Genomic DNA, 20,626 nt, shown 5'->3' with positions numbered 1-20,626 from the left:
CCAAATCCCTATTGTTCCTGCACTTAGTTTGTGTGTAAAAAGGATAGGTTAAATGCAAAGGTCAAATTCACTGTCACTAACTGGTGTGTGTGTGAAAATGAAACGTATTCCAATGAATTCATTGTGAAATCATAAGGAAAAATAGGGCTCTGCTACAAACCAACACACCTATTTACATGCTACAAGCTATGCTAACAGCCAGATTGTGAAGAATCTGCATTAGAGTGCTGCACTGGAAATGATGCAGGACATTGCACCACCAACAGTCCATAGCCAGCCTAAACTGCCCTGATTAAAACAGGTTTTGACCAATGGGAAATGGGGTGTCAGTGAGTAAACAATGACTCAACACACACACAGTGTGTGAACACTGTGCCATGAACATCACAAAGCTGCTGGATTCATGGATCATTGCTCCTACATTTCTACAGCAGGTTGGAAATATGGCTGAGCATGTGAGAACCTTTGGCTACAATTCAATACAACTCAGACTGTTGTAACACTATTTATTTTTAGATGTTTTATGGTTCTTGTTCGATGGCTCTGATGCCAGGGAGAGTCACGGACAAGCAACACATGCACAGGATTGTACAGCTATTCTTTTTAGGACAGCCTAACCAAAAACTTATCCGGAACCTTAACCATAACCAGTTTAAAGCCTAACCATATCCTAACCACCATTCAAATTTAAGCCCTTAACCAAGTTCTGCCTCAACAGGACCAGGTTTTGATGTCCTTGAGGACTACTGATCCTGACAAGTTCTGTGTTTATTCCAGAAAAAGTCCAAAGAGGTAACAAATACAAGAACACACAATTGTAAAACTTGGCTTCAAAACATAATAAGCATTTTTTATTCACAGTTAAGATTCATGCTGGCTAAAAAAGTTCTTGTTCCTATTTTTTGCCATTGTTGGCACATTACTTTTGTGCATGTTACTGACACCAGTGGATGAATACAATACAGGCGCCCACAAGCTTGCATGTGTCCATGTGTCCTCATCTAAAACACTGTTTCTCGATAGCTTTTAATAATTCCCTAATGATGAGCCACAAGCAAGATAAGCTATGATATCACTATTTAAGGGTTTAAAAATAATACTAGAAATATCTCCAGGCTACAGAAGCCTGACAATCTGATGTCACTCTCCACATACTTGGATGTTTTTAGTTTTCAAACTTGTAGCCTTCAGCCCTTAAAGGTCCAATATGCAATGTTCATATGCCATACGTGGTTGCAGCAGCACACAGATATCAGAACAAAACAAAAGTGACAGTGACAGCTAATGCCAGTAAGCTTATTCTAGTAAAAATGAATGCAACCGGTGCTGGATTCAATTTGTAATATTTCACTGTCAGATCGCTGGAGATCGACTGATATATCACAAAACTTTACAGACTTACTATATCTGATTCTATTAATGCCCCCTCACCTTAGCATAACATAGCACAATGTTTGGGGTGGAGTGGCTCAGTGGTTAAGACCAGTACCCTGTGTGCGAAAGGCATCATGGTTGCAATGGTCGCAGTTCGACTCCACCCCTGGCTGATTGTACTCAGTTGCATTGTAAGTCGCTTTGGATAAAAGCATCTGCTAAATGACATGTAAAGTAATGAAATGTAACAATGTCAGCATTAGCAATGGCCAGTGTAATGCATATGATATGGGCAGGGACCCAGTCGTTCCTGCCCAAAAATAATACATTAGAAAACTGAAGCTACTATCTGATCAAGGGCCATGAGGGCCCACAGGTCAGACTTTGGACATGTCTGATCTAACCCATGTCCAGTCTCTATATAGGAAATGACAAATAGTCAGCTCTTAAAACTGGGGCACTGAAGACGATGCGTTAAAAAAAAGTGGAAGGCATGGAAACAAAATACAAATATACACATAGTAACGCAGTTCATGTAACTTGGTTTTGAAAAACCACAGTTGAACATCAAGTCACACTGTGAACACTGAAAAAAATTCAAATACATGCCGTATACAGTCACAAGACATGCTGGTCATATGACACTGAGCAACACTCAAATTGGACAATGTTTTTGTTAAATAGGGGAGGTTGTTCATTAGTAGCTTTTGTTTTTTTAGTAATTATACTTTTTTTAAATAATACATGGTGTACAATTTAAGTAGCACTATGTAGAAACATTTTTTCCTAATTTGTACTGTGCTGTTGTTTTTTCTCCTTAAGAAAAACAAACTTTTATACTTGCTTTGATACTTTAAAAATTAAAGTATCAAAAAATGAAACACAGTACAACTTACACAAGCAGAACTAAAAACGTCATTTTTTAAAGCAACAGAGATGCAAATGATCAACTGTGTGAAGCCAACATATGGCCGTGTAGAAACACAAAAACTTGGCAATTCTATAAAATTAACTCTAAACTGCCTCGAAATACAAAAATAAGTGTCAGTAGTGTTACTAAAATATATTTATCAACAAAAATACTTAGAGACATTGCACTCCACAAAACAACAAACAAGGACAAATCTGAACAGATGGCTTGTCTGAACCTGTCGACCATAGCTGAACATGTGACGTCACTTTCTGTTTACAGGCATTAAAAACCCTGTTGAGACAAATCCTTTCTGCCAGCAGACACCAGCAGACACCTAAATGTTGTGGTGCCCCTCAATGAAAAGTTAGGTACACCAGTGTAAACTATTCAAAAGGTTAGTCTGGAACCCTGCACCCAAAACAATGACTGTACAAATACATTCCAGAGCATTTAAATTAGTGAGATTATCCAGGCTTACATTACCATTATGTCTCAGCATGCAAGAGTTAACTATCAAAACAGTTGTGCTTAGAATTATGGCCAGGATGTCACTCATTTTGTGGCCATTTCCTCAGTTGTCCATCTGTCACTCATCAATCACTGCTCAGCCTAATCATAGCTGTGACAGGCTGTCATGTCCCCGGTGTGCTCACATATCTGCTGCACACTGTTATGTATGTAAATGAACGTAATTTTAGTGAACAATAAAACATGTGGCAGCACACTGAGGCTAGTCAGTCACACAAGTACATTTTCATTTTGCCCGCAACAAAAACAAAATTGCATCCAGATAAGCCTTAGTGTTCTGTGTCAGCAGTAATCTGGATCCATTCTAACACACCTGAAAACTTATATCACGTGACCATTCATGTACACTGGGCATGAGCTTGTTGTAGTAATGTAACCAGGAAGCTGATTTGTTTACTTGGTTTCAGAAAGTGAGAAAAATGAGGTGTCTTCTCCGTCTCTAGGGGTTGTCATAGTGGATCACTTGCTTTTTTCAATGATTCATATAGTTGATTTGGCACAGAGTTATTTTTAACCTGATACCCTTCCCACTAAACCTGTTCATTTATCCAGGCTTGGAACCAACACTAGGATGTCGCCCTCTTGTGGCTGAGGTCAATGTAGAGTGTCCAATAAACCCTAATAATGGGGAGCAATGGCGATTGGGTACCTTGCTCAGCCCTTGACCTGTTGGGATTTGAAGTGGCAACCCTCCAGTTACAAGCCAAACAAGCAGATCTCAGCAAAACATTTAGAATCTCAAATAAATGCCAGGACCCTTCAGACGTGTTGTGTTTGTGACACATTTAGACATCTTGTGACATATTAAGATACACACACTGAAGCTGTGGATAAAAGAAAATAAAAAAAATCTATTTAAGAGAACATTTTTATTTCTAAAAAGAGCTGAATGAAAACCAAGATGTTCTGCAATGAAGATGCACTGCTCATGCTTCATGTGGTGTGGCTCCGGCCAAAGTGTTAACACAACTTTTCGATCACACCTATTAGTTGAGTCATGGCCAATAAGAACCAACTGGAAAGTGAATGCAGGTCATTTTCAGAGTTATCTGTTTCTGTCTGTCAAAATGCCGAGGTAGTGAGGATGACTGGCATAATCCATGCATTATAAATGAAAATATAGTCATGTGGCTGAATCCTGATTTTATCGAAGATAATAGTAAAAGTAAAAATAAGTATTGTAAAAAAAAAATACTTATCTCTCATAAAATTATTTTAGGAAGTGAAAGGGGAAAATTAAAAAAAAAAGTTAAAGTGTCACATGGTGATTTGCAGTACATGTAATTGATCTGCATTCTCTGGACCTCTGGTGCCGTAAAGTCTAGACATGCAATACCAGCTAAAATACAAATGCTCCGACAAAAGGTAACAATGAGCAGTGATTTGTGGAAATGTGTCTGGACAATGTCTAATTCCACATTCAGACCTCGCTCCAACAGTTAGTGACTGGGTGGACCTTTTTTTTAAACAGAACAATAGCGTGAAACATGTTGTGAAATAGCGTGAAACATGTCATTTCATTTCAGGTTCAGGTGATTAAGCATAGAGAGGGACATGTGTTGACAGGTGCCACAGAAGTAATGGGAAGATGGAAAGAGTACTTTGAAGAGCTAATGAGGAAAATTAAAGAGAGCAAAGGGTAGAAGAGGTGACTACTGTGAACCATGAAGTAGCAGAGATTAGTAAAGATGAAGTGAGAGGGGCATCAAAGAGGATGAGGAATGGAAAGGCAGTTGGTCCTGATGGTATACTTGTGGAGGTATGGAAGTGTCTAGGAGAGGAGGCAATAGAGTTTCTTTTAGACTATTCAACAGGATTTTAGAGAGTGAGGGGATGCCTGAGGAATGGAGAAGAAGTGTGATGGTACCCATTTTTAAGAATAAGGGAGATGTTCAGAATTGCAGTAACTATAGAGGAATAAAGTTGATGAGCCATACAATGAAGTTATGGGAAAGAGTAGTGGAAACTAGACTGAGAGCAGAAGTCAGCATTTGTGAGCAACAGTATGGTTTCATGCCTAGAAAGAGCACTACAGATGCAGTATTTGCTCTAAAAACGCTGGTAGAGAAATACAGAGAAGGTCAGAGGGAGCTGCATTGTGCCTTTGTAGATCTGGAAAAAGCTAAGGTGCCGAGAGAGGAACTATGGTACTGTATGAGGAAGTCTGGAGTGGCAGAGAAGTATGTTAGACTGGTGCAAGGCATGTTTGCCAACTGTGAGACAGGGGTGAGGTGTGCTGAAGGTGTGACAGAGAAGTTCAAGGTGGAGGTGGGACTACATCAAGGTTCGGCTCTGAGTCCCTTCTTGTTTGCGGTGGTGATGGACAGACTGACAGATGAGGTTAAACAGGAATCTCCATGGACTATGATGTTTGCAGATGACATTGTGATCTGTGGTGAGAGCAGAGGCCAGGTGGAGGAAAAGCTTGAGAGGTGGAGATATGATCTAGAAAGGAGAGGAATGAAGGTTAGTCGCAGCAAGACGGAATATATGTGTGTGAATGAGAGGAAACCTGAGGCTACAGGGAGTAGAGATAAAGAAGGTGGAGGATTTTAGGTATTTAGGGTCAACAGTCCAGAGCAGTGGAGATTGTGGAAATGAGGTGAAGAAACGTGTTCAAGCTAGTTGGAATGGGTGGAGAAAAGTGTCAGGGGTAATGTCTGATAAAAGAGTATCAACCAGAAGAAAGGAGCAATATACAAGACAGTGGTGAGACCAGTGATGCTGTATGGTCTAGAGATAGTGGCACTGAGGAAAAGACAGGAAGCAGAGCTGGAGGTAGCAGAGATGAAGATGTTGAGGTTCTCTTTGGGAGTGACAAAGATGGATAGGATCAAGAATGAGTTGATCTGAGGAAAAGATGTTATTAGATTGGGTTTAGGTTGTTAGATGTTTTGGAGATAAGGTCAGAGAGGCCAGAAATAGATGGTTTGGTCATGTACAGAGGAGGGATAGTGAGTATATTGGTAGAAGGATGCTGGGGTTGGAACTGCCAGGCAGGAGGTCTAGAGGAAGACCAAAGAGAAGGTTTATGGATGTAGTGAAAGAGGACATGAAGTTAGTTGGTGTGAGAGAGGGGGATACAGAGAACAGGGTTAGATGGAGGAGGTTGATTCCCTGTGGCGACCCCTGAAGGGAGCAGCCAAAAGGAAAAGAAGAAGATGATTACAATATTAAAGACTTAAAAAAAAAGTTTATAAATGATAGCACAGAAGCAAGTATATAGCAACTCTCCAATGACCTTATGACTACCTAGATAGTTGTACATCTATTACCACAAGGTGGCAGCCACAGCAAGCATTTGTTTGGTGGACTGCATTTGTCTTCATCATTTTTAATTTCTTAAAACTCCTACAGACAGCAAAAGTGGCCTTTAAATGACCAAAGCTGAGGCAGAACATCCTTCAGCTGGTATTGGAGCCAGGGTTTACTGATGATGATATATGGGGACCCACTTTGGATTTGGGTGCAATGGTAGCTCAATGGTAACTCAAAGGTAGAACGTGGGTTTGATTCCTAGCAACTTTGGGCACTCTAGTGCACACCTGCTAAAGGAGCTTTAATTGTCCAAAAGGCATGAGCCCTATGTTTCTCTCTGTATAGAAGTGAGTATTTATGCTGGTTATGTTCGTAGAGGCACATGCTTATTTATTTAAGCAAGCACAGGAATGTTTGTGGTGTATAAGTAGCTCTGCCAGCTCTCGTTCAGGCTGTAAGTCGCAAAAGCATATGGGAGGACAACTGTTACATTCATGGGGAAATAGATGGATTAATTGAAATTGAGCACAGACAGGAGAACAGCCACGCAAGTGACGAACACTTAACACAATCACCACAGAGAAATCCCACAGGGACTGTTTGTGTGGTGCAAACTTGTGTTTGTGCTGAGCTCTGAGAGAGTGCAGACTAATGAAGAAAACATCAATTACTGCTTGATGAATATGCGTGTGTGCCTGCAGCTGAGAACCTGCAGATAATCACCAACCTTGCAAACCATTAGCAAATACACTTTTTTAATGGGGTTGTGTGCGTAGACTGAAAACACAGAGCATGTGATACTGCTGGAGCTGGAGGAGGAAACTTATGCTCATGTGCAGCAGGTCTGACCTGAATATGGAGCTGTGCTCAGCTGTGACACCACAGCAGCCTTTTTACACTGGCTCTCCAACATCCTGTGATGTCAGTGAGCACAAGTGCATTAGAGAAGCGAGAAACAAGGACACGATAGTCAGTGCTTTCAGTGAAAAGACAGAATACGACATATTAAGAAGAAACATACAAATACACACACACACAACGTGTGTTGATGTCCATTCATTTAGACAGCCTAGACAACCTTTATACCCAATTTCAACATATCATTATTCAGATCTTAGCTCTAAACTTAACCAGTTCCTCTAGAGCCAGTATTTGTATTCTAACTATAGCAGATTTTTTCACTTTTACATCACCTTTACAACATTAGAGGTCCAGGAGAACCAGATCATGTACATGCACTGAAGATCGGCATACGAGCATCGGAATCACTTAACATATGGCATTTCTTTTTGGAACAGCCACGCTGTGCAGTTTCAGTGTCTACATCTGTTCTTCATGTTCTAAACATTACACGTCCTGTTCCTGTTTCAAAGTAAAGGCTCGCTGCCATTTCAGTTCCCTGAATCCATTCATTTTTATCAACAAGGCTTTCATTGTGAAATATGTGCAGAACTGACAGATGCACAGCTTCATACTGAAGACTGGTGACATTTAGTTGATAGCAGAGGAGGATTTAAACATACAAAATGGAATAATCAGAAGTTAACCCATATGAGAAAACATAACACACTCACACTCCCTGAGTGAACAACAGAGTGAGTGAAACACAGACTCCAAGGAGACATGAGGAGGGAGGAAGAAAAGACTGAATGTCAAGGTCAAGTAACTTCACACTGTGTGATCTGTGAAGAAAAATGTAGACAGTATATTATTAATCTAAAAAGCAACACATTTATGTTATTTACTTTTAATTGAAGTCACTAAAGTTGTTTTGATGCATGTCCTTTTTTTGTTTTTGTTTTGTAGTTGTCTTCTAATTTTCAATATATGTGTGTATATATATATATATATATATATACATGAAATTGAAACATCAGAAAAATCACAATTAGAAAATTTTACCCAACTCATTCAGCTCTGCCAGCAGGCCATGTAAAACAAACTAGATTAACTCTTCCCACATTTCACTGGCGCCTACCCATGCAAACCTGAGCAGGATTGATAGAATTAAAAACGGGAAACAAAATAAAAGGGCAGAGAGCTGTCCGTGAGCATCACTGCAGTGCACTGTGCTTGTCAAGCCTAAAGATTAATGACTCACAGAAACAAAGATCTCCAACTTTCCTCCCCAGCTCCCTCTGTCTCCTCTAACTCCTCCTCCAATCTCTCTATCTCATCCCTCTGCTCATTTCCTCAGAGGTCAACCGGATCCAGCTGGTGGAGAGGGACGAGTCGCCCACTGTCTCTCTCACTGTCTGTCTGAGTGTGTAACCTTTAGCTTTTCTCTGGTGTGTGTGTGTTGTGTGTGTTGTGTGTGTGTCACTGTGTCATCACCTCTCACTGAAAAATAGAAGAGAGTTGACTAGTAAGAGTCGATTAGAAAATAAGTGAACGGAAAACAAGAGCAAATGGATGAGAAGAGCAATGAAGAGGTGGCAGGTGGAGTCACTTCAAGGGTTTTGGAGAGAGCTCTGTGTGTGCGTGTTTCCCAGGTGTTACTCATGTTGTGGGGATCTAATTCTGTGTACATAGTCATACTATGGGAATAAAAGGCAAGTCCCCATAATGTTATGGTTACAATTAGGCAAGTACTAGTTATGGTTAGGGATAAATCTTTGTTTAGACCAGGTGCTCAGGCCCTCTGCAGTAGCTCAATGTAGCTTTGAAAAAAACAAATAAACAAAAACACCTCTTATTTCGAGGTCAAGGCCATAAATACACATATTTTAATATTCTGTCAACTAAAATATGCATTATATCCCACATCTACATTGTTAGTGTTTAAAATTAACTTAAATGAAGAAGCCCACATTTATTTATTATTTATTAAGTGGGTCACTACTTTGTATTTTATTAATTTTCCCTCAATGATGAAATAAGATTAGTTCAATGTTTTATTTCACAGCAGGCCTACAAGTGTCACTTTGATGTGTTCCTTTATTTACAACAATTGTTTAACAACAATGAAATGTCAAGTTTTCTAAAATTTCTTACATTTCATAAATGCAACAAACTATAGATGTATTATATATGTATATTAATACATACAGATGTATACAGGAGGTTATCTTTTTTTTGGTGGTCAAATAGATTTAGTTTAATTTAATATGGGTGGCTTATTTAATACTAAAGGTTGCAGATCCCTGGTTCAGGCTGACAAAATGAATGGAAGTCAGTGCACTGTCCTAAGAAGAATAGCTGTACAAAAAGCACAGGCCATGAAAGAGAATCAGCAGGGGAGCATGACGAGAGTATAGAAAATTACTTCAAGCATCTTACATGCTTTATTATCCTGAAGAGGTGGAAACAGAGCAGACGGAACTATCCAGAACTGCCCAGAGCCCTATAAGCTGGAAGAACAGCAGTGCAGGCCAATGTTATTTAATGTTAATTATGTTCTTGCAACAGCCAATAGGATCATCCGCTCTCTCTTTGAACTGCGATGTGATTGGTCGAAGCCCTGGGTTTTAAGGGTGAGGCTATAAGCATGAGTACAGAGAGGAGGCGCAGAAGTGATGTTTTCTCTCAGAATACTTCATTTACATTAGGCTGAAAGGTTTTTGTGGAATTAGTGATCATGAACACTCATAGCACTCCACAGTGTTATGAGTATATTTTTTTAATGAGCTGATGGAGGGAGGCTAATGGATGCTAATGGCAGCAATGGAAAAGAAGTCAAAAGATAATAATGCTCAGATGAGTTTCAAGCTAAAACACATGTTTACTCAATAGGGCTGAGTAATATATGGATATAATATCTATATAGATTCAAGATTCAAGATTCTTGAATCTTGTAAAACATTATATTTTGGATATCATCATGTCATGATAAGGTATCTGTGATGACTTTTCCTGGTTTTAAAGGCTGTTGCATTGATAATCATTTATTTTATCATTTACACAAGTCACTTTATAACACTTCTTTAATTTTAAGCCTAATTATTTGTGTTATAGCATAATTTGACCAAATTTATAGACAATGTCATTGTTTCTAATGCCTTCATTTAACATTAAACCACCAAATAAATGACGTAGATAGTATCTGAAATGAAAGGAAATGGGTGTATTTTAAGATCATGAAATACAGATAAACAGCAGATATTTTGTAATATATTGTATATTTTCACTGTATTTACAGTATATTGTCAAACATCTCAAAGTCTCTAGTTTGTGTTTTATCAAAAGTTATGGCTGTTTATTTTGTACACCAGGTCTGGTTATACAAATATGTGGGAAGTTAAACTTAAAGATGCCTGAAGAGTATAATTTTCTCTCAAGATAGCATACCCTTTAACTGGGTATTTGAAAATCTAGCCACAAGGATTATGTGATTATGATTGGAAGATTCTAAAAGCAGCTTCTACATGTGTTGGAATTGTTTCCTTTTCTCCTCCCTTAAACCACCAGAGTTTCTAACTTAATTCAACAAAACACACTGACCGTGCCTCTGATCAAATAATCTTAACACTCATTGAGGGAAAGCTGAGTGATATGTGCTGCCAAGTACAGTCAGCCATGAGCACTCCAAAGACACTAAAAAACAAAAAAAGGGAAGAACAAGAAGAAAAGAAGCATGAGGTGAAAACACCCACACTCTCAGTGCATGCATCCACTTCAGTCAGTGGCTGAACTACATGCCTGCACGCACTGACTCTCTCCAAACAAACACACACACACACACACAGAGACACACACACTCCTTTCCTCATTCCACATCTAAAAAGACTGCAGTGTTGGAAGAGACAAAAATACAGGAGGTAAAACAAAAGGAGTCAGATACAGTATGTAGTGGACTGAAAGATGGCAGAGGAAGTGAGTGTATTGGCTGTGCGTCGAGCAAATTGGGAAGTATCAATAAACTAAGATCTGACAATAGCTTTCAGGGACAATTTGTGAATCAACAAACGCCCACTCAACTAGCGTTGAGTGGGCGCTAAGTGAAGGCACTAAGTGAAGTCTTGGTTACTCATTAACAATAAAAAATGCTTAATGTACATTGTGTGATAGATGAGTTTGTGGGGATTCTGCAGATCTCAGTAATCACAGGGTCACTGAAACAATCCTTTCACACCCTTTTCTCAAGAAAAAGGTAGGAAATGGCCAAGTACCATCTGAGAAAATATTAAGCATAATACAGACTATTCACAGGAGGCCAATATATTCCCAATAAGATCATTTGCTCTCTCATCATCCTCCTCGTCCTCACGTATACTTCAGAGACACTGGTCTTGCCAAATTAGATGGAACGAGAGATGGGGTGACTCTTATTATTAATGTTGAATTTATTTTTATTTTTTGTGATTTGTTTCCTTTTATAAGCACGGCAGTTAAAGTACCTCAGTTCCACTCCTATCGCATAGCCTGGAATATACAGTTGAACGGTATTTCTGATTTCCCTCCGTACCACTGGTGGTTCAAGTACCACAGTTTAGGAACTATGGGCCATAAGCATGGATACCCAACCCAAGCCTGTCAGGACACAACAGGATCCTTTCAGACTGGGTTCAGTGGTAATTTCCAGTTATTTTAATGACACAGAAAATGAAAAGCGTGAATACAATAGGAAAATAAATAAATAAATAAATATTCCTTCATTGAAAATACAGTGTATAAGATATATAAGGAGTACAAATTAGTGAAACTGATACATAATTGACTTGTGACTAGTGTTTCTGTTTAGAAGCAGAGTTATACTTTATGACAGGACAATGAACACATTAGAGACCATATCTTTTGGTTTGATTATGTAAACAATTATCAGCTTTACAGTTCAATAAAGAAGAGTTTAACTGCTGGTGGTGACTCATAAGGTGTGTTGTGTGTGTATCGGTGCATGCGCGTGATATAATGACTTTTGTCATTTTGCCACTGTGACAGAGTGCAGACATGCACTGACACACCACACTTTTCTCCTCCTCCCTTCCTACTTTCACATCACCAAATATTAATGCTATATAAAAATATAAGGAAAAATTAAATAAAAATAATACACAATAACATCTGAAAGCTCAATTCATCATGAATGAAGCTCCCCTTGTTGAGTCCCCACTTCCACATGTGCAGAAATTTACAAGAAAATGGACATAACCAAATCTAGTGGTCTGGTGGATCTGATGGAGCCACAGTCACTTTCCATGACAAAGAAAAAAATGTGAAACTCTCTTCACTATTTTCTTTTGCCCGAAGGTCCCCCAATCGGATGAGAGTCTGCGCAGCCTATTTTTGATAAGGATCGCGAGAAGAAAAAAAAAAATGGAATTTTGAGAGAATTAAAGCTGGGCATCAAATTAAACAGCAAAATCTGGGCTACAAGGCTGTAAACACTTTTTGTGTCAAATGTGACAAACACAGCTCAAATAACACCTATCATAACTAGTATACTTAATTACTACAACTACCAGTATGAATACTAATATAATACATATGTATAAAACTTACAACTTACAAACAAATGTAAGTACGTACTGCTTTATCAAAATGTAATCACGCATTTCTGGAGCTCACGCTCCGTCATTTTGTCCAAAACACACACACCCTATGGCTGAAAGCTGAGACTGCTCTTTCCAACAGTGTATGCCAAAGTATATGCAGTATACGTCAAAGCATTACAGAGATAAAAGCCAAAGAATACGGACAACAGAAAGTCATTCACTGAACAACAACTGTAAAATTGCTCTTACCTTTGATGTTTCTCCGTGAAAAAATAATCTTTCACCGCAAACAAAGCGCTCCCCAGCTCCCACACTACTTGTGTTACATTCAAAATAAGCATTACCCTATCCTAAGGCAGCAGCCATGAGCACTATGTTGCTTCTCATTGGCTAACTAAGCTGTCAAACAAAATTGGAGACGACAGTGTCCATCTATTGGCTGTAAGGAAGCCAATGAGATGTTGTCCATTCATGTAGACCATTCCCTCACTGAGATACAGGCCAGCAAAGAGAGACAAGTCTCAATGGACCCATCTGGTGTTTGTTTTTGGAATGGAAAACATATTAAAGTCTGAGGAACTTTGAAACAATGGCATACATTGTTTTAATGAACATTTACAAATGGCAAAGATGTTTCCAAAATGTGCCAAATGAATCCTTGTCTGTAATTTTTGCACTAAAATCTCTCTAATTTTGTTCTGCTTCACTTGATCAAAGTCAAACTTTGCAGAGATGTTCACGGGTTGCACTTTGAGTTGAGTGAGTTTAGAGCTTATTCTCCATCATTCCAGAGAGATATTAATGCTTTTTTTTTCCTCAGGCAAAGCTGAATTATTTTCATTTTTTTGTGTGTGCTATCTTCATTTACTCTTCACCAGTAACACTTACACTGATATTTAAACATCTTAACAAATCCCACAATTTTTCCCTTCACCAAAAGTATTAAATAGACCTTGTGGTTGCAGAGAAACTAATTGTATTATGAATATGAAATTTAGGGCTTAAGAGTTAAAACCACACTGAAAAAAATACTCCAAACAAATGTCCTGTGAATAACTATCACAAATACCATAATTGTATTGCAAGAATGAAAATAAGAAGTCATAAAACTAAATAACATGTAGTATATGTTGGCTTGTACTGCTGTAGGTGTTTGCCATTGAACTTATTTGAAGTATTTTATCCTGTGTATATTTTCTATATTTTTCAATGCATCATATTTCATAAGCATGTGTGCTCATCCATGACTAATATTGTAAGTAAAAAGAGAGCCACATTTAAACAGATGTAACATTTAAAAGCTTCCTCCTGTTGTCAGCGAGTACCCATTCAGGAAGTGTTTATTCAATCCAATATATGTTATAAATACTCTAAAGCTAGCAGGTTAATGAAGTCAAAACTGTGATCTTTTATCACTGTAATAGGGCAGGTTTTAATTACAGGTCATACTAAATTTGATTTATGAAATAGTGACAGCCCTAATTCACATTTATATCTATTTTTTAGTGGAAACTCAGCAACTTGTACCATTAAGTAAAAAGGTAGCTGTGAGTATTCAGCATGAGACAATATAAAAACTCCCCATCATGATTATCCTGACCAAAGTAATTTTGATTCAAAATATTATTGTGCAAATAATATTTTGAAAAAAAGTGTGAATATGTTTTTTTTTGTTCTTAAATTTTAACAGGCATAGCCTCCAGTCTGCACTTACAGTGGTCAGAATTATGGATTTGATAAGATCCCAATAGGTCATGAGGAAAGATGCAGTTGCCCATTGTGGCGTATTACCAAGCAGATCACAAGGACTGTATGCTGGTGAGATGTTTAGGTCATGCACATGAATTATTAATGATTTCCCTCCATTCACGATTATCACAATAATAGAAATTCAACCATACTTAGTGAAAGTGCTTTTTATCACCACATTTCTACCTCTAAATAAGTAATATACTTTATTTTACTTTACTTAATAATATTCTGAGTCACCGGACCTGTTGACCTATTTTGTTATTATTTATATTTTTATTTATATTTGTTATTATATATATACTTCATTTTGCACAGCACTTTGGTCAACCTCGGTTGTTTTTAAATGTGCTCTATAAATAAATTTGAGTTGAAATATTTCATGTGTTTTTATTTCCCTATCTCTACTAATCAAGGTAGAAGATTTGACAGAACCAGCCTGCTTGGTAAGGTTGGTAAATTAACTTCATCACATACGCACAAACTAAATGACAAAAGCACTCAGTGACAAAAAGGTATGCTGACGGCCTCCATGTCTGTTTTGCCTCAGGCCCAAAAATACCCAAATCCACCACTGGATTTGTTTTTGTGATGGCTATAGAAACTGTGCTGGCATCAGTGGCCTGGTGACTAAGCTCCGCTCACTCGTTAAAGAGCACAGAGCTGCAGAGTTCAGCCAAGCTTTGAAAAAAAGTGGACAGAGGTAAGTGTTTGTGATGTTCGGCCATGTCGCCTGGCTCCACTGACCAAAGCAGGATTTGCTGGGCAGGATTTGTGTCGCATGCAGTGTCACTGTAGAATTTATAGAGTAGTGCTGCCTTAAGGCACTTCCTCACTCCAAAAGAGGGGGACATAAATCTGCCTGTTTTTTGTCCCCCTCTTTATTTTATTTACTAATGGGCTCCTCAAATGACTACACCTTTTACTTTCTTTATCCCTCGCACTCAAAAGCAGCTCCTTCATACAGCCACTCATAGAGGCCTTTCATAGAAAACCATATATTACAGCAGTCAGAGTCAAATAATCCAGCAGCTTCACAAGCAAGCGTCAGGCTGAAGCCTTAAGATTGTTACCAAGAGCCAACTTTCAAAGACCTGTTTACTGACAAATGTACAGTGCATTTATGTGGAATATAATAAAGAAGCAAAAAAGTAGCAGAATTAAAATACACTGTGCTGGTAATGAGCTATCTAAATTCAGAGTTCATATTGCTTGGAATTACACAAAATGCAGGACTACGGGGCAGCATTGGCGAGAAAAAAACCCTATATAGCTCTATCTGCTTGGCTGCCAGAAGATTCTCCCTGTCGAGCGGCTTCACAGTCAGTCCCGGGGAAATCGTTTGAGCCACAGCTAGTATCTGCAAATGCAATAATTCCTTTGTCAACAACATCACATCCTCGCACATTTTTACATCCTTGGTGGCTGTCAACATGTTGGCCTCACTCTCATTCTCCCCACTTGTGCACAGGCAGACCTACACACCACACACACAGATGTTAGCACTTGCAGTAGTGATAAGTGGCAACTTTGAAACACATACATTGCATGATCATGTCTGGACACACACTAGGGCTGTCACTTTTTCCAAAGGTCAGGTTTGAATGCATATTCAGTCATATTACCTGACGTGCTACTTCTTCAAATGTATTTGGATTTACCACTGACCTGTCCAAACACGCACACACAAACATACAAAACCATTATTTTTTATTACTCTTACTATTTGTGACATAAGCTTGATCACTAATTTCCCAGTTCGTCTGTGATCCTAACAGGTGAGTTCATGGCATTTTGTCTTTTTTATGTTGTGTTTCCATCATGGTATGGTTCAGTTTGGTACAGTTGTGGTTGTTTGTCTCAATGTGATGTGAAGCTGTTTATGAGAATAGACTGGGTGAAACACTTTTTTGTGTCACCCAATCAGCTGACTGGGGTGGGTGGAGCCAGTCTAGCTCTAGCTAACGTGCCATCTGTATTCATGAAATCCACTAGCTAACGTCAATAGCGTACTCCCATCATGCTATGGAGTGAACAACTCCATAGGAATGAGCGGATCCAAAGGGGCGGTGCTCTATCCAGTTCTTATAATACATCCATGGTAGCAACAGAGAGCAGATAGACAGATCTGGGAAACACTTTTATTTTCTCCTGAATTTAACTGCACTGTACAGTGGCCCGAGGGAATCAATTAGAACCACAGTGTGCTTGGTTTTTCCATTGACTTGGCAGTAATTTGTTTACTTCACAGCCGAGCTCTGGACTCCGAAAGAAAAAAAAAAAGAAATCATTCCTTACAATGCATCAATCCTGTTATTTATTGCTATATTATATGAAGACATTAGTATATGAACAACTTATGCAATATTCCTGGGTAGAAAAACAAATTGAATTTGCAAATTGTAAAGCACAGCGGACAAGAACCATGTTTTTGAAGGTAAATCCTATGAAAATGAGAAATAACTTTGACCTCTGGCCCAGGTCTGGGCCTGCAGCAGATACACTGCCATATGTTTTCTTTGCACACCAGCAACAGCCAGCCGAGCAGTGGGGAAGCTCCTTCCTGTGTCAGGACAAGCAGTTGATGAGACTTGTGGCATCTCTTGGCTGCCAGACTAAAACTGACAGGTGTCACCGAGTTATTCTGCCATGTAAGAGACAGCCTCTGTTTACAGGGAGTTGATTAAGACAAACCTGTTGCCCTGTGTGGCCAACTAACACCCAAAACTTACCACATCTGAGTGTCATCAGCATATACATATATATGTATATATATAGATATGTATATATCTATATATATCTATATATATATATATATATATATATAGATATATACATGTACTTGTATTTATATACACACACACATGTGCACACTACTGGGGCTCCAGTGCTGTTTCCGCCACTGGGCTGTTGGCTCTCTAGCCACTGCTTCTACTGACAACAAAGTGCAGTCTCTTACTACTAATTAGAGTCTGCTACCAAATGTCCATAAAAAATAAATATTTTTAAAAAAAAAAAAGAGTAAAAGGCATGTGCCAGTATTTTTTGCTTTTCTTAGCACAGACAGTTTAGGCGTAATTTAATTTATTTTCATTTTAATTAACATGTAAATAGCAGTAATAAACATAAACACCGCACACATCAATAAAAATGTGTGCGGTGACCGCAGTGCGTGCAAGGAGAATGCTGACAGACCTGTTAATTTTAACTGAAAATGCATAATAGTTATTGACCTTGGTATTAAAAAAAAAACAAAAAAACAATATCAGCACACACACACACACAACAGTACATTACTTTGGGGATTATTAGTCACATGCTTTGCTTTTTTTAAATTTGCTAATTGTGTTTAATGAGTCAATTGATAAACACGATACATGCTTAATTTACAGAACTATAGTAGTTTTCAGGTGGTCTCATCACCATTTGGGTAAATGTGTTTATTCCAATACTACAACCTTGAATTTCTACCAATAACATCAGTCTTATATAATATTTTACCAATAAAAAATTGGTAAACCTAAGAGACCTTGATGACCTCAGAGACCAGATTTTACCAATATTTTTTTTTTTTTAAAAAGCATTAGCTATAACCTAAAACCATTGTTTTTATGTATTTACCACCTGTGAAAAGTCAGACATTTGAAAAACATAATGCTCCAACATTAATGCTCAGACATGTCCTTGCCACATGAAGGTGACAGCGGATATCTCCCTTTGCAGCATGTTAGCTGTGTTTAGTGAAACATTTAGATTATGGATAAAATATTTCCCATGTGCCAGAACCAGTATCAGAACCACCTATATAAGAGGTCTTTATTCACAGCAGATGTTCGTATGTCAAATCAATTTCAAATTAATTTGAAAATCCATCCTGAGCTGTTAAGATGCCATAGATATATACAAACTTAATCTGATAGTAGTATATGATTTGACAGAGTCAATAGCCATACTAAGTATTGAAAAGAAAATAATTTGGATGTACTGATTCAGTACATCCAGATGACAGTACATTCTGGAGGTAATGTCATCTTAACTTCCACAACAAGCTCATCACAGGACACTACCACCGTGATATTTGCCCATTTTTCCATTGCAAACTTGCTGAGAGGCAATTTTCCCTTTTTAAAACAAGGGGGGGGGCACTTTGAAGATCCTCTGCTCCACTCTCCTCTCTTACAAACTCTCCTTTAACAGTGAAAAACCACAGTCTTCTGACATCTCACCATGTTACTACATTTCTCCAACATCCAGCCTCACACAGAACAGAAGCAGATTTCCAACACATGAGAAGATAATTTGTAATTCACAAACAGGCTACGATAAGGTCACAGTAAGCACCTCCTTGGAAACACAAGTCCCAGTAGAAATTACACTATGATGCCACACAAAACAAATACACTCTGGAGGGGTTGTGTGGCAATTAAGAGCCAAGTCCCAGTGGAAAGAAAGATCATCAAACACAGACTCAGTCCATCAGACAATCGTTTATCAGATATAGAGCTTAACTATTCATTATTTTCCAAATTTTAAACAATGAAACAAACAAACTTCAGTTTTTGATGGTTCTATGTCAATTAAAACAATCAAATACAGACATTTAATGTAAATTATCTATAAATACAAGTTTCCATGACTTAATTAGAAATGATTTAAGGTGTCAATGTGCGTTAATGCTCCCACACAGTCAATACTAAGATGAAGTTAGACTTCTGTATTGCAATATCTGTCCAAAATTTGTTTTTCTTTTTTTTTTTTGTTGCTTCTTCCCTTAATTCAGGCATGGATATTTGTGTCCACTCACACGCAGCATCTCCAGCCACGCACGCTCTCTTCCAACAAAACCCCTGAGAGAGGTGTGCACCCCACAAAGCAAGTTGCCCTTCACCTCCACACCTACCTTTGCTGCGAGCAGCGCTCAGTCCCAGAGCGACTACAGCCAACACTATTCTCAGCATATTCTCCGCGGAGGCTCAGTGGAGACACACCAGCGACTTCTTCTCCTCCTTTCTCCTCTCCTCTTCTCTTTATCTGCTCTCTCTTTATCTCCTCTTGCTGCTGTCCGCGCTCTCCTTCTTAGAGTGTAGAATCAGTTGGCTGATAATGTGGTTACAAGACAGGCAACGTGGAGCAGAAGGACACCGTGACGCGAACGCAGACGCACCGCTTCCACTACCGCGCGCGTCGCACCGCAGCTGGTGAGGATGCTGGAGGAGGAGGCAAAAACTAAACTGGCTGTAGCTGAAACGGGACCAGTCCACACGACGTCACAGGGAGGAGGGAGGATGGAGTCAGTCGCCTTTTTCTCTCCTCTCTCTCTCTCTCTCTCCCTCTCTCTCTCTCTCTCTCGCGCGCGTGCTCGCGCTCTCTTCTCCCTTCCTCCCACCTCTTATATCTGGAGCGTCCCAGCCCACTCCGACTATACTCAACATGATCTTGCTTGGCAAGCAGAGGGAGAATCAATAGCTCCTAGTTTGAAAAGCATTGACCTCCTTGTTTTATAGTAACTGACTCCATTAACAAGTCTGCAAATAAAGAGAAATATGGATGATTGTGGAAAGGCCATAAAGACAGTGTTAACGCTGTCATATCAAATCATTTATTAATGATCAAGATATTAATGTTTCAACCAGTGCCGACCCAAACTTTTATGGGGCCCAAATTTTATTGGGGGTCCACCACTTTGCTTGACTATTACTAATACACATTTAACTCATGTAATTGCAATAATTATAATTAAACCTCATGTTTGTTTGTTTTTTAGCAGGGTTAAAATCACAAAAATGGCCGAGTAATAATTTCTTATTCAAAGTGAAGCATTATATCTGGTGATACTGAACTTGTATATAAAAACGACTCAAAACATTAGCAGACATTTGCTGGAAACAAGTAAACCAGTTTAATGGCTTTAGTTGTTAATACATGGAACTGAAGCACGGGCCACACAGTTGGTGTAGTGGTTAGCGCTCTTGCCTTTGCAACAAGAAGACTCAAGTTTGAGCCCTGGGTTGGAATAAGGGCCTTTGGAGTTTGCATATTCTCCCCCATAAACACGGCATCATTTCAGGAAATGTCTTCATCCACACAAAACCAAGCAGTGCTACAGTGGTGCTGCTGCACCAAAACTGGAGAAGACAACATTCAGCATGTGCATGAATAAAGCTCTATTAATATACAATCACATAATCAGAGGCAGAATGAAGAAGCCAGAGTGACTAAGGAAAGAAAATGAAAGTTATCATAAAGCAAATAGACCAACCAATATCTTGTTTTTATGTGGACAGTCCCTGGCTTCACTGTGGGCGTCCCCTGCACAGAGAGCTGGACACTCACTTGCAGTGAAAAACGACCTCTGTGGATCCACTGCTGCCAT

The 20,626-nt window shown here is 38.8% G+C and overlaps 1 protein-coding gene across 1 annotated transcript in view; it reads right to left on the bottom strand.

The window, feature by feature from the left end:
- The window catches only part of LOC122773272 (calsyntenin-2-like), a 347,251-nt gene extending 327,754 nt beyond the window's left edge, over positions 1-19,497 (bottom strand). The window contains exon 1 of the mRNA XM_044031814.1: positions 19,154-19,497. Within this exon, the coding sequence (XP_043887749.1) occupies positions 19,154-19,211 (58 nt within the window). The 5' untranslated portion in view covers positions 19,212-19,497. The remainder of the gene's footprint in view (positions 1-19,153) is intronic.
- Between the last annotated feature and the right edge of the window lie 1,129 nt (positions 19,498-20,626).

This window comes from Solea senegalensis, linkage group LG8, assembly GCF_019176455.1.
Source record: "Solea senegalensis isolate Sse05_10M linkage group LG8, IFAPA_SoseM_1, whole genome shotgun sequence".
In the NCBI taxonomy this organism is placed as follows: Eukaryota; Metazoa; Chordata; class Actinopteri; order Pleuronectiformes; family Soleidae; genus Solea; species Solea senegalensis.
The sequence above is the reverse complement of the archived record's forward strand: the minus strand, read 5'-3'. Positions and strand labels throughout refer to the sequence as shown.